We start from the raw sequence: 15,711 nt of genomic DNA, 5'->3' as shown, positions 1-15,711 counted from the left end.
TCCCATATTAAATAAAACAACAATAACACTCTGAAATACATAATAAAATAATGATAGTGTCTCCTGAGCAGTTATATCCCATGGCAAATTTCATAGAGGTAAGTGAGGTTTTGCACAACCTTTAATCCGTAAAGACATCTGTAAGCAATGGTATCAGAGAGGATGCACAAAAATGCCTGTGAACCATCCAACATGCTGCAGAATCAGTTTCAGCACCAGCCCTGCTTTATCAGGATTGTTTATCCTGGTCCAACAGTGACACAAGGAATGTCTGCAGTTGTGTATTCATATAAAGAAAGAAGACCCTACAAGTTTGAAAACAACGCTCAAAGCATCATGCCAGCACAGAGCAAGGGATGGGGAAATGTGCTCTTGAAGTTTGACTCAGAAAGTGTGAATGTAAATTCCAACTTACTGGCACCACACTTGGACTCTGGACTAGCAAAATTTTCCCTTTAAGCACATCACAGGAACTGGAAATGTTCAGATCCAAGTGTAAAATCTTCTGTTATGGTCTTTTACAGTACATTATCTGGGGATGCATGGATCTTTTCATGCATTTGTCACTAAAATGAAACTTCTGCAAAATTCTGTAGACCTTAAAGTACTTCTAACATAAGCTATATGGACATAGCAAAAGCCTCTGTCTGTAACTACAACTTCTCATTCAATACAGGCACATTTAGAGTACACTTTTTCACACCCAGTAATGCAGAACTGCAAATTTTAATTTGGAACTTACAGTTGCTTCTGTAATAACAGGATATAAGTCTGGAAAACTATATTTATATTTCCACAAAAATGGATGTTGGAACACAGTTTGGACAGAAAACTTCCCATTCTTCTGATCCATGTTGATATTAATTGTAAGGTTGCACATGAAAATGCACAATTAAGTTGTATAGTAAAAAGCATGGGACAAGATAGATAAAAAATATTCAGACAAGAGAAACATAAGTTAAGCCCACTCTTTTTTTCTGCAGTTTATAAACAAATATTTTTTCCTTAACTGTTATTTTATGATCCATCATCTGGAAAAGATTCTCAACTATAGAAAAATCAATTACAATTAAAAGTGAAAACATTTCCTGATTCTAGTTTTGTTTACTTCTCCAACTGACAGATGATCAAACCCGCCTTTCTTTGAATAGTGACAAATTAATTAGACAGAAATAAATTCACTACATCTTTTTGGTTGACTACTCTGGGATGACACAAATCATCCATCCTGAAAGTATCTTTTCCTCTTCTTTGCATAAAAGTCTCAGTAACTAGGTTGGTCTCATTCTAATAAATACTTTTTTTTTTCAGATTAGTCCCCTCTACTGCACCTAAAATTGATGATTCAGCCTATTCAGCTCTTAGAATCAAGGAGTAAAAACACGCATAGAAAATTGTAGTCTCACACATATAATACTTATTATAATACCTTTTACTAATTAAAATCTATGTTCATCCAGAGCAATATAAAAGCCATGCTTTCAACTGTGTATGTTTCAAAAAATTTGGATGGACAGCATACCTTGGCAAAATCCATGGACATAATTCAAAATTTAGGGAGATTATAGTACCTGATCTCTTTGAACAGCATTGTTAATTAACTTCAAGCTTTGCACAGCCTCCATGATTCACTACTTTCAGTAGAAATCTATTCCTGTTGCAAAATACGATGCCAAAGCAGAATTTCTGAGCAAAGGCTTGTTGGCATCTTAAGTAAGGCTTCCATTTTTCTAAAATGTAGCAAAATGGAGTTCATCATCCTGTTCATCACAATTTTCTCTTTTATGAAGAACCTCCACCTGACCTTCAAATATAAAGCATGTTGATTGTTTTGAAGTAAGGACAGTGAATTGAAGAAACTGGGAAAACCACAGTTTGTCGTGTCCCTCACCTCCCTACATTATGGTATATTATACATCATGGCATATTATACAGCCATGAACTTTCCTATGAACTTTATTTACATTATTTCTTGTCTAAAGAAACAACACGAGTGTCTTGTCAGCCTGCCAAGGCAGCTTCAAGCAGATGAGAAAAATATAATCATTTTCATTTAATGAAAGCACAGATGACATTAATGCTAGTATTAAATATCTTTACTACACACTTTTTAGTATATTTTAGTTTAATTATATAGAGTTTAACAAGATATGCACAATCACAGATGACTAAAATAGGTAATGCATTTGCTTGAAGTATACCACTCATTTGACTGAAAGATTAACTGTAGATATGAGAAATGAGCAGTCATTATGCTACTCTTTTAGTACTCCACTTTTACTATATATTATGTGCACCACTTAGGAGAATTTAATTTGTATTTTTTCTTTCATTAAGGGGAAGCTGCCACTAAAATAAGCCTTTTTTAAAAATAGTTGTCTTTTTTGAGTTTTATTATCCTATAATTAATCCATGTATGTGCTATTCACACAAGAGCGCCAATTCACTGAGATCAGCTCCAAGCAAAGTTCAAGTGAGGGCTAATGATGTCTTAAACTTTTATGGAGGAAAAATATGGCAAAGTTAGTGGCTGTGATCCTTTATACAATCAGATTGAAGCGAACTTAACCAAAATGACCTCAGAGATGGAGCTTCAACAACATTACAGGCTGCTGTGAAAGAAAGGACAACCTCAGGTCACTTATTTTTACCTGAATGATTTGGAAAATGGCCTGTTACATACACTGCCAGGATGTGGGATTTCTTTGCTTTTAAAATGTTTGCTCTGACATTGCAATTTACTATTAGAAATGTGGCTCTCTGCTTTGAATGAAATATGAAATTGAAACAAAACCCAAAACCAGTAAGGGTTTGATAACACAACAGGATGAGCTGTTCGAAGCATTCTCAATTCTGGGGTAGCAGCTAGAGATGTTTTATAGTGAAACAGCTTTCTTTAAGCATTTATCTCTATAATGATGCATTTTTATAAGGGAAGTATTTGGCTGTGTTCAGATGGTATTTTACACCTAAACTCTAAGAACTGACTTTAAAAAAAATCAGGTCAATCTACAAGGATGGAACTTTCATTAAATCTTACTGAGCTACCTGTAAAGATGCAATAAACTCTCCAAATAAACCACGATGCGGTGTGGTGACTTTCAATGACTTTTAAATTACAGCCACAGGAAAAATATCCCTGTAATCTTCTATGGAATGCACAGATCAGGGGAGGTAAGCACTACTTTTGGATTTCCAACTTAGATCATATCTGGCGTGACTTTTCCGATTAGTCAAGTACCCACACGTCCAACTTCATCAGCTCACAGACTGCTGCAGACACTCCACTCATTACAAAGCAGAGTAGGTTTTTTGGGTTTTTTTTTTTTGAGAAACCTAAAAATTCTTTGTCAGTTTTTAAAATTGTCCGTCCTAATCTCACCTAATAATCCAGTGATAGATGTACAAGAAGAATAAAATACTTCATGGCATTAATTTCCATGCATTAAATGATATTAAGATGATCATTGGAGAAGAGGGAGACAGCTAACAGAGCTGCAGTCTATATATAGACTTTGGTTCTTCCATTTCATCAGAGAATATATTAAATGTCACATTCTGTTGCACAGCCAATTAGAGAGGTAAGCATGACAAAAAAGAGTTTTCCTGCTGGTTTTGTTACCAGCACAGCATGCTATCAAAAAAAGAGACAGGGCTACCCAGCCAGGAACAGACTGCAGTAGTGTTAAAATATTTTAGCCCTGAACTAAGATAAAATGAAAATTCAAAGCAGTTAATTTTAAAACACACATAATACTAACTGAAATTCTGAAGAGTTAATAATTTGATCTCATATTTAAGTAAAACACATCTGCAGAAGGAAGCAAACTATGGATTTTGCCTGCCAGAATAAAATGCTGAAGTGAGGTATAAGTAAGAAAACTGACTAATGCTGAACAAAATGTTTGACAATATAAAATTTTAAAACCAAAATTATACTGCAAATCACTAAAAGATAAAGGTTGGCCATCAACCATTCCAAATGACATAACAACTATTTTAACCTAATGCCCTATGCAGACGGCACTGGAATTATCACTTTTATCCATTCTGTTTTAAGGATATTTTAATTAATGAAGCAGTATGTAATTCCACTTAGCAAATATAATCATCATTAATCAAGATGAAACTAACATGTTCATCATACAGAAGGTAAGGCAGCCAAATTTCTCAAAAATAGTTTAAAGCACTGGGGGGAAAAGGAAGTAAAAGAAAACCAGCAAAAACAATCCCATGAGACATGAGCATATTTTCTTTAAAATGTCTCAGTTCAGAGCCTCAATAAAGTTTATACATTTTTTCTCCCTCTATTTCTAGTTTAAGCAAAGAGAAGAATGTCAATATCTTCCTTACAATAAATCAGATTTTTTTTTTTGTGAGGAGGAAGATTATGAAAAACCCAACAGAATCTTATAATTGGGAATCCTAAACTCAGTTTAGAACTGAACTGAATGGCACTGAAAAGTTTTGTGCAGGTAAGACAAATCTTTTGTATTGAACAATACTAAATCTAGAAGGCAGGTAATTACTTTAGAGCTGTATAATACAAAATTACTTTTATTGCTACTGAGTAGCTAAAATTTAGCCTTTTTTTCTCCTAAAACATTTATTTCCTTGTTTTTCTGGGTTTTCAAAGGTAGGTGATGCAGGGATGCAGTTTTGCTGACAAAACAATTGCATTAATGAGCTGCTCTTTTTGTTAAGACAACTGAGGAACCTTTGATAAACTGAGAGCAGCATGTAAGGCTCTCAGAAAGTTATTAAGAAGTAACATAAGAAAAGGTGTGAAACAGGGTGATCTTCTTCCCGCCAACCTGGAGCTTACTATGCAATTCCTTTATTCTCAAGAAGTTTATATTTCAACCATTGGCTTGAATACTCTTACAGCACAAGCAACAGAAACATAGAGAGATCTGCTTCAAATACCAGAGAAAATAGTAAATACTTTTTCTTTTCTCCTCAATTAATTATCTATAAATTACATCCAGTAATTGTGTTCATGGGATAAAGTAGCTGAAGTGACAACTACATGTATTGCAGCCTATCATCTCTCCTGTGCTCCTTGTTGAAAGGATTTAATACAGAACAAAGCTCATGAGGCTTTCAACTTGAAAAATCAGTGTTTCTCATACCTTTTGTTTGAGGATCATGTCGTTGATGTCATCGAGATCACCTACTTTCACTCTCTGAGATTTTATCTCTCGATCCAGTCGAGAAAGCCAGTCAGTGAGTTCTGCCCATGCCTTATTGAAGTCAGCCAAGGCTGGAACCTCCAAAAGCACAGAAGATGGCATTTCTGGTTTGAAGGTGGTGGTTTCCTTGGTTACCCTGGTTTGTGTATCCACAGCAACAGTTTCACCAGGAGTTACTGAAAGAAAAAATAATAAAAGAATTCTCAAGTTACTGAATAAATGAACTATGATAAATTTTTATTTCAGTATTTCAGAATTTATACCATAGAAAGGATAAAACAGGAATAAGCCTATTTCTTAATACTATCTCAACTGAAAATATGAAAATCAAAACAAAAAGAAAATATTAATTCATTTTTCCCACAATATTTATATTATAATTTCTGCTTACTATGCAGCATTCTCAGCATATTCAAATTCCATCCTTAGAAGACCAGCTGGACATAGTAACACTACCAAAATTCACAGTGTAAGAAGAACGTCTTGCCAAAGGTTGTTGAAGCATGAGTAATTTTCCAGAAATCTAGTCGTGGTCAAATATCTCTATGCCAGAAGACAGATTGAAAAAAGTTGGTTGAACTATGCAACACATCGTAGCATGACCATGTATTTAGAAATAAGTTTCATTCACTGTGTCCAAGTCACTCTGTAGCTGTGAAACCATCTGACCAAAAATCTTCTCACTTACTGTTAACACCAAGTGCTTCCCACAGGATCTGTGGCCAATATGGAAGTTTATGTAACAAGAAATTCAGCCTTGACTAGTTGTTTACTTTTCCACCTCATAAATTCAAAATATTATTTGGATATTTGTGAATGGTTTTTTTCCTTTCTTTTGGAGGAAAATAGACACATCTTCTTAGTGTCTTTCCCTGATCTATTAGCTTTGGGTTTTAAATAACCTGTGAATTATTCATTGCTTGGGATAGAATGGAGTGGACTTCACTCAAGACTGAAGCAGCATTTCTGTCTCTGCAGCAAAAATGATGAGAGGTGCCACAGACACACACCATTGGACAGAGAAGTTTGGAACATAAAACCATTCAGAAGTTCAAGACTAATCTTTTCTCCTTGATTTTTTGCTATTTACAAAGAAATGGCTATGAACTGTTGGGCTATTTTTGACCTTCAGTTAATGATGCAAAAGCAATCCCTCATGCATGATATTATTGCAGATGAGGTTACACCAAATTATAATTTTTTCTCATTTTTTTAAAAAATTCAATCACAGAAGAAAAACTAAAACAGAGAAAACAGAAGAACACATGTCATTGCTTCACTGAGGTTCCACAGTATTAGAAAAGAAACTAAATACCTACATTTTGGAATCTCTATCTATATCAGCTGTTGAAACAGCAATAACTAAACCAGTAATGCAGAAATAAAAGCTCTGCGGAGTGCATTCTACATTTTCTAGCATTGAACTAACAAATGGTATTTTCTAAAGGACTGAAATGGGGTTTTTTGCATTTTTCTCAGCCCTCCTACAGAGTAGAGAAAATCAGTTTACTGCCCTCTTCCTGTGAGATAGCTTGTCCTCAACAAAAGCAAACCAAAACACCAAAACAGTGTAACTCCATGCACATTAAGGGTTTTTTTTTGTTTTTGTTTGGGTTTTTTGTTAGTTTTTTGGTTTTTTCCTTGCTATTACTTTTGAGAGTCTATTGATTTTTTTATTGACATTCATGGCTTTGCAGCAAAGTCTGTTTGAAACATGAAAACCCAGGTAGTAGGTCAGGGTTCAGCAATTTGTCCATAAAGCCAAGGCCTCATATTTCCTCTGTAACTTCAGTGATTCTTAGACAACAGGAAAACATTTGCCTAATTTGGCATTCACATAGGTTAAACAGAAGCTGTCTCATCTCAGAGGAAATTTCTCTCCTCATTAGTATTCAGGTAAATTGAAGAACAGTTTTCCAAACTGGGACATCCATCAGAAGATTTAGGCATCTATTTGCATCTCACATATTTTTGACCTGAATACACAATTACAAGTTCACCACTTAATATCGATTTATTTATTTTTCCCACAGTGACAGCCATTTCAGAAAAGGCTCTAATGATTATGGGTTTACTGATCTGTATTTTGGCTTATTGGTTTTTTGTTTTTTTTTTTTTAATCCATTGGGCTGGTTTTTGTGTGTTTTTGTTTAATTATTTTTAGGTTTTTTTTCCTTGATGTAGTACTTTTGCATCAAGAAACTTCAAATATTACAAAAAATATTATAAGGTAGTAGTAGAAGTGCAACAGTCCAGTATAATATTATACATCCAATATAATAATTTTGGATCTTGACGATACAAAAACATCAGGATCCACCACTATCTACTATCATCTTCTAAAGATGACAATAATGTGTTCCAGTTTGACTGACCACTAGAATATCTGAGTTATCAAATTATTTATAAAAATTACCTTTAGAAAGTGTTTGTATAGTTGATCTCCCCTCAGAACAAAAATGCCGCTTAGAACAGTATCTATCCCTTATTTCTCTTTGTTTATGCTTGCAAAGATATGACACAGTTCATTTAACAGAACTGTATAAAAATAACAGACAAATATGAATCAACATTATCAACAATATGTAGCAAAAGATCTCATTCTGAAAAAAAATTTAACCAGAACTGCACTGACAGTTTCTGTGACTCAAAGGGGACAATTTTTTGCTTTTGGTTTTGGTGGGGTCTTTTAATTTTAGTTTGTTTTTGGATTTTTCTCAAGACAAATGATTTATAAATGCAAAACTTGAATAATTTTGTTTCAAGTATCTGAGTAATAAATTCTATCCTAATGAGACATATCATAAAAAATAAAGGACTTAATCTTTCAATTTATTTAAAACCATTTATAATGGTTCACTTCTGTGATACGATAAGCATGAAAATCAAAAGGAAAATTAGAAATTAAGACATTAAATCACACAAATAAAGACATCAAATCACACAAAGTTTTTAAGGTGATTTCTCATTAGCACATTCTGCACTTTAACACAGACCAATACTAGAAGAAAAATAAAACACAGAATAATAGGTGTGATTTTCAACTTGTTCTTGAACTTTGAAATACACTGATGAAATTGAGAGTATATTGATATTTTTTTCATCTTAAAATAAATCTGTAATATTAAACTTGAAGAGTTAGATTAATTTGAATGTGACATGAAATTGAAATTCAAATATTGAACGCAAACCCAAGTAAAACAGAATGAAGCCACTTGCAGGAAAAGAATTTTCCTCCCTTTTACTCTGCTTATGCCAGTCCTGTGTTTCAAGAGAGGGTCAAACTGACAAGTTAAAACAAATAAAACTCCTTATTTAGGTACTGAACAGGAGCAGAACAGACAGGAAGAATGACAATGCTTTCAAAAGCTTCAAAGCCCTTCAAACTCCCTTTCAAGCCACAGTCTTTAAGCAGAACTGCTTCAGTTCCCAGGAATATTCTTAACCATCCTTTGAATGCTTTTGGTGCTGGTTAAGTTGTAACTGTGTAAGACAACTGCATCTACTAGGTCAAAGCTTTTTGACAAAGAATAATTAACACAGTAACTGGATGTAGATTTTAATTCCATTTACAGGTCTAGCCTGGGTTTTTAGGTCCATTGTGAGCAGCATCAATTAAAGGAGACTCCAGCCTTAAATCCTCTATGCAGTGAATTGCAGTAAAATACACCCACTGAACTTCCTTCTTGTTTTAGTCAAGGAAACTCAGCTGCGTTTTACTCACTCTGAGCAAGCAGAGAAAGAATACCTGTACCTTGTGCTATACACTCAGACAACATCACTCAGTGAATTTGCTGTTTTAACACAGGCAACACTGACTGCTTTAGTAGCAGAACAAGTGAGTATTCCCTCTGTGGGCTAAAGGGCAGTTCACTGGGTGCCACATTGCACACAGGCAGGTGTGGCTTATTCATGGGAAATCTCCATCTCATTTTACCACTTTATCCTTGTGAGCTTGACTTGGAACAACTTAACTCCACAGCATACCCAGGTGAAATTCTGTCAGCTACTAAAATACATTTTTAATTTTTTTTCCCCTTGTGTTGTGGCATTGCAACCAGTTTTCTACAGAGTTAGATCATCTACAATCCTTAAAATCCAAGCAGACTTCTTGGAGAGAGATCAGGAAAGACAGTTCTGAGACTGATTTATTTAGACTTGTTCCAGTGATAAATGAATCACTCATCATCTCTCTCTGTCCTTCTCTGCTAAGGAAATAAAGTTAAGAGTACATTAAGTTCTCCCATTCAGTACAGCCCCTCCCTGCGAGGTGCCCATTGCCAGTGACACTTTTTGCAGAGGAGCTACAGATACCTGCCAGGGGTTCCAGGTCATAAAGGAGTTCTGAAAGGAAAATAATAGAGGCCAACAGAGCTCTGATTAAATATTATGAATAATAAAAATTTATTACCTCAAAAAAAAGTCCATCAACTTTGAAAGCAAGGAATGTTTGGAATGTTTTTTTTTTCTGTGGTCTGAACTCAAAATAAAGTCTTTATGCTGATCAAAAATTATTGCCAACAAAATTCCACCCACGGCTTTATACGTGGAAAATATGCATCCTTAGAGCATTGTATCTCAAAGTTAACATTTTACTAACATTTTAATCAGCTTTTAAAGACAAAAATCTTGTTTCAAAGTGAGTCATTTCTATTTTAATACACCACCAATGTTTGATTTTCTTAGTCTTGAATATTTAGTAAAAAAAATTCCTAGAAAAAGAAGACTTGGTAACTGTATCATGTATATTTCATACATAGCAATTTTTATAGACTATAAATGGGTAAAAGTTTTGTACCTAATTTCATTAACACTTAGGGAACATTCACATTATATGTTACTGCTGTCAGTTTAATACACAAGTTAAGTGCCTAGACTACATTTTAATTCTAGAAGTTCTTTATGACTCTTAACAATTCATTACGGATTATATATAATTTTAATTATTAAAGGTAAAAGAGAAGAAGCTGATAGTTTATGGGATTATTAATTAAAGTTTAGATCTAAAATAGTCTGTGCAGTGGGATGAAGGGGCTGAAACTAAAAAAACCCTTAGAAGTTCAAAAGAAAGTAAAAAGTCAAGGTTAAAGTTCTTAGGAAAAAAGAAAAAAACATTAAGAAGTGAATGTGTACTGCTATATTTGAAAAACAACTACAAAAATATTGGGTTTTAAAATGTTACTATTACTAGATTTTTAAATGGCATCAGAACTTTAAATTTAGTAGGAAGATAAGCGTCAGGTTTCTTAGACTTTTCTTTCTTTGTCATAGGATAAATCTGGTAGAATTATCTTGCCATCCTCCTTTTTATATCTGGGAGTATGACTAAGCCATTTATTGTACAATGCATTTTTCCAAGTTCCTCCAAACACAACAGCAAGATGCTATGATATGTCTTTCACTCAATGTAAAGAAAACCTCTTCTATCACAAACACTGAATTACAACAGGAGTAAGAACACAGAAAATAGGTAGATTCTACTAAACACTAAGAATTTCAGTGATATAAACCACATAAGTCGTCTTGTGTGCATCATAATGTAAATAAAACCTTAGGGTGAGGATAAATTATGGCCACATAGCAAAAAAGTTCACATTTTGACCTGCTGCTGCAAAGAGTTTCTGCAAATATTTTCTGTGTATGCAAGACACCTAGAAGTGGAATGTTAACAGTTCCTTTGGTCATAAGAGGTACTTCAAGGTAATTTCCATGTACAGAAGATATTTTGAAAAACTGCTCTTTGTAGAAGAGAATCAAGTTGGAGAATACTTCAACAAAGCAGACACATATAAAGAAATGCCTGGGCTCTGATGGGATGCATGTGTTGAGTTCTGGGAGATCTGGCAGCAACCTTTTTAAAAACTTTGGTGGATCATGGCAAAAGGAAGAAGTGTCTGAAGACTGGAGGAAAAAATAACACCACTTCTATCTTCAGAAAAAATTTGTCACTTTTATCTTCAGAAAGGATAATATGGAGGACCCAGAGAATGACAGCTTCATCTCAAACCCTGGGACAGTGATGGAGCTGTGGCCATCACGGGCTGCACTAGGAGGATCATTGCCAACAGGTGGGAAGAGCTGATCCTTCCCCTCTGCTCAGCACCTGGAAAACTGTATCCAGTTCTTGGATCCTTAGCACAAGACAGCCATAGAATTACTGAAGAGAGACCAGTGAATGACCAGAGAATAGGCGCAATGATGATTAAGGGACCAAGACCTCTCTCATATGAGGAAAAGCTTGAGAGAGCAGCAACTGTTCAGTCTGGAAAAGAGAAGACTCAGGGAGACCTCATGAACATATATAAATATCTGAAGGGAGGGCGCACAAAAGGTGGAGCCAGGCTCTTTCCAGCAACACCCACCAATGAAAAGAAAATGGGCACAACTGAAGCACAGGAGATTCCTCCGGAATATCAGGAAATGCTCTTTGAGGGAGTCCTGTAATGGGTTGAACCGGTGAGTTTGCATATCTCCACTTTTGGAAATACTCAAAAGCCACAGAAACACCATCCTGGGTAGCTTCCTCTAGGTTATACTGCCTGAGTAGGGGGTTGGACCAGATTACCTCCAGAGGTCCCTTCCAATATCAGTCTTTCTCTGGTCCTGTACAACTATGTTCCCAAACATTCTCTAAAAAACAGATTTGAAATAGTGTAATAACTGAGAATTCTTTGGTAAGGAAGCAGCTAAAAAAGAAGATAATACATGGAAATAATCTTGGCACAGTGTACATAAAAATTCAATTGACTGCTCTACATGTGGTGGAAATAACTTAAAATCTGCAGCATTTGATTCTAATTAGACTGTGACTCAACCAGGGACAAGTAGTACAAAACCAACTGAAGATTGTAATATATATCTGTAAACAGAGGTAGCATTAATCTGCTTGGACCTATTGTTCCATTCAAACCTTTCTGATAGATAAACTGCTCTAAAGTTCAGTCTCCTTTTAGTAATATAGCATTGTCATGGCATTCTCCAGGAACCTTTCCTTAGGCAAAGTTCAGCATGATTGATGGGGCCACTAAAAATTGAAAAGCAAAAGGCTATGGTATGAATGGATCCCTTTTAGTGAGTGTGAGAATTGAGCAGACAGAAACTAAAGAAAGGTAGCCCAAGAACCATTCATACATTTTTTAAAAAGCAGTATTATTTATACCACTACACAAGGCATTCATTTTTTTCCAAAGGATAAGAGTCTTCTCCAGTGAGCAGTTGTTACAAAAGAGTTTCATGAAAATGAATGTTTTGTACTACAGAAGTTGTGGTGCTGTAAAATCAAATTCTGTCACATACTTGCCTTATAAAGAATGTTGTGACAACATCTGTCACAAATGATGCAAGCACTTCTCAGTATTCCTTTTGTCAGTAAAAGTAACAAGTTCCTTGATTTAGTATGCAGCCTTCAATTGGATGACAATCTATATGACAACAATTTACATTCCCAGTGTACTGTTATTGGCATGTAACTGAATTTTCACAGCTAATTCTTTGATATAAGGAAAAAATAACATACTGCCAGAAGCTCCAACTTTTACAGTCTCTTAAAATCACCTCTTGTAATTTTTGTAAGGTCTATTTATTGATTTAACAGGCATAAATTGCTATCTTATCCAAGGGGAACTCTGAAAAAAGGGTATAAAAAATTGTACACAGATACAAAACAACAAGAAGCCAGTTGAATTCCAGGTACCTTGCAGTTAAAAAAATAAACACCACAACAGATTTAGAGACGCTGTGAAATAGTTGGAACAGAGTTATTAGCTAATTTAACAGAATTACAGAATTCATGCAAAAATCTCCAAGTCTGCCCTTATTACTCAAGTGGAAAATTTTGCAGGATTAAAACCAGCTGTTCAAAGGCAACTTCATCACTGTCACTTTGTTTTGACAAAGGAATTACTGAAATCACTACAAGCACCTTCTGTTCTTTCATCATAATTGTAAAAATATCTTGTCAGGCACTACTTTGTGAAATCTTTGTCAAGTTTTCTCATATTATGCTTACTTTTCAGGTCAAAATAACCTCTATTTTACTTTCACCCTATGAAGAACTGTCTTTGGGAATTTAAGTGTGGTCTGCCCGCCAATCTACTGTTAAAAAAACATCAGTAATGCAAATCTCTTCTTGCCTATCTCCATCACGGCACGTCCCCAGTGCTCCAAACTGATACAAAGACAGCAGTCTGATATCTCAGTGACAAACTTCATATGTATCAGACTAAAGAATTTTACAGCTGGAATAGAAGAGGTTTTCATTTGCCATCTTTTTCCTCCTTTTAGCCTTCTGTAGTGCAAGGAGCAAGTCCTTCTGTCATTGTCTCGTGTTCTCTGACTAGGACAGAAACCCTAGAAGCAATTTTGAGCTTTGTTCCTCATTCCCTGTAGCCTCCACTCTGCTCACACTCCTTGGCTGGCTGTTTCTCTCTGGAGCCGACCCCACTCAGGACAGAAATGTCAGGAGGGCTGTCAAAGACTCAGATAGGGCACGACCAGAATGTCCCTGAGCACTGCTCCCTTCACAAGGAAAAGATGGCTTGCTTTGCTCTTTTAAAAAGACAAGTCAACAAAGAAGAGACAGGTCAGGAGGATTGTGTGGTGAATGACCAGGTCCTTTCTACTATTGTGGCAAATTAAAGAGATTTTTACACAATTTAATTGTCAATAGGCCTAATTGCTATCCAAAAAGAGACAGAATAGAGAGATTACTTCTATTTGCAGGTTGATGCTATCTAGATAGTCAAATATCACAGTAATTTGGTTTATTGAACAAAAAGAAGTAGGGGACAATGAGAGAGAGGGGGAGAGGGAGAGAGAAAGAGACAGAGAGAGAGAGAGAGAGAAAGTAGCTTTAAAACACTATAAAAAAGTGATTTATTGATGGAAAGCTGAACTTAGGCAGAAAACCTGAAAAAAGGTTATAAACTACCATTTTAATATGCATACCCTTTTGCTAGGAACTCTATTCCCTTTTTCTATATCTTCTAGAATAAATGAATCTAAATTTTTTTATTGTATCTGTGTTTTAAAAAATGATAGTTGCCAGATATTTTGAAAATTACCAACAATAATCTGTTACCAAGATTATTGGAGTCATATAAAAAAAGTCCAACCATAACTGCAACTTAGTTCTGTGCTCTCACTTGATCTAGGTTATCAATAATAGTCTGAAGAATTCTACAATATGCTATAATTTACATTTCATGCGATTTAACCAAAATAAATCTGGCATATCCTGCTGCTACTAACTATTGATCAAGACATTAAATGAAAGAAAACAAGCTGCAAACTTGCTCCTCAGAAGAAAATACCAGATTGTATTTTAAAAATTGAATAGGTAAATGTGCTCGTTTGAAAGACTAATGGTAGCATTAATCTTATTTACATCATAAATCTTGACAGCTGTGCTTCAACAACTTGTTACAGAATAGAAAAAGTAGATCTTGGTTCCATATTTTCTTTAATAACAGCAAAGCAGCCATCTCCTGTCTTGACTTTCTGATTTATGTTTCATCATAGGTATGAGTACAATAAAAATTCTTTACAACCCAGAGTGAGTTATATTTAATCAGCTGAGCCCTGAAAAAGCAAGAAGTTCATATTCCTTTTGTAAACTGCACTGCCACACCTGTTTATTGCAGATTTTTCAAAGGGGAATCTACTACCGGACCCTGAAACAGGACGTTAAATATAAAGGTGTAACCTTTGGTTTTCTTCAAATTGGGCATTTGTGGCTTAAGTATTTTTTGCATATATTTTTCACCTGTCAGAAAAACCAGAAGCAAATCCTCAAATCAAGATATGTTATAAAGATCAAAATAGAAATTCTGAGAATAACAGAGATTTGTGTTTCTAAACTTGCTTATTATGTTTTTATTCATGCAGCTTGGAAGGCAGAGTGTCAGCTTTTTATATAGATGCTTTTCATTACTTCTCCCTGTTGGTGTTACAGCACATGCTGTGAATGACCTCCAGAGATTCCTGAAGCTATATGCAGAGAGAAAATTGAATCTGAAAGCTTTATTAGACAAGTTTGTCTTCAGCTTGTGTCTGATGTCAGCTATATTGAAAAATAGAACTGCTTGTGAAACTGGGTCCTGACCTTGAAAAATCTCCAATCAAGTGGTAACAGATTCAGTTTTGTGCCATATTGTTATTTGCTGTATGTGTCACATATGTGAGAAGTAAAAAAGCTTCCTAATGGAAATCAGATGGAATGATTAGACATTTATTTCCTGAATATAAAGGGGAAAACAGATATACGGCAATTTACCCATAATAGGGCCATCTCAGGCTGGCATCTCTGAACCTCTTCATTACGGGAGTTTGTACAGTAAAATTACTCAAACCCAAATCTACTAAAACTATTTATATAAACCAATATTTATTCCTTTATCCAAAAGAAAAGGTAAACAGAGTAATCTGCTCCTTTACTAATCCACTTATACAAGCATGAGCAACCTTTGTTAGGCCAGCTGAATAAAGGAGGAGTCTACTGTTACTAATGGTCTCTGTTACT

At 35.0% G+C, this 15,711-nt stretch overlaps 1 protein-coding gene across 11 annotated transcripts in view; it reads right to left on the bottom strand.

Annotated features, from left to right (window-relative positions):
• Window positions 1–15,711, bottom strand: part of DMD (dystrophin) — a 1,046,893-nt gene that overhangs the window by 319,430 nt on the left and 711,752 nt on the right. For all 11 annotated transcript variants that reach the window (XM_064706931.1, XM_064706854.1, XM_064706864.1 and 8 more), the window contains one exon: window positions 5,133–5,368. In XM_064706931.1, coding sequence (XP_064563001.1) covers window positions 5,133–5,368 — 236 coding nt within the window. The remainder of the gene's footprint in view (window positions 1–5,132; window positions 5,369–15,711) is intronic.

This window comes from Zonotrichia leucophrys, chromosome 1 (genome assembly GCF_028769735.1).
Source record: "Zonotrichia leucophrys gambelii isolate GWCS_2022_RI chromosome 1, RI_Zleu_2.0, whole genome shotgun sequence".
NCBI classification, from domain to species: domain Eukaryota; kingdom Metazoa; phylum Chordata; class Aves; order Passeriformes; family Passerellidae; genus Zonotrichia; species Zonotrichia leucophrys.
The sequence above is the reverse complement of the archived record's forward strand: the minus strand, read 5'-3'. Positions and strand labels throughout refer to the sequence as shown.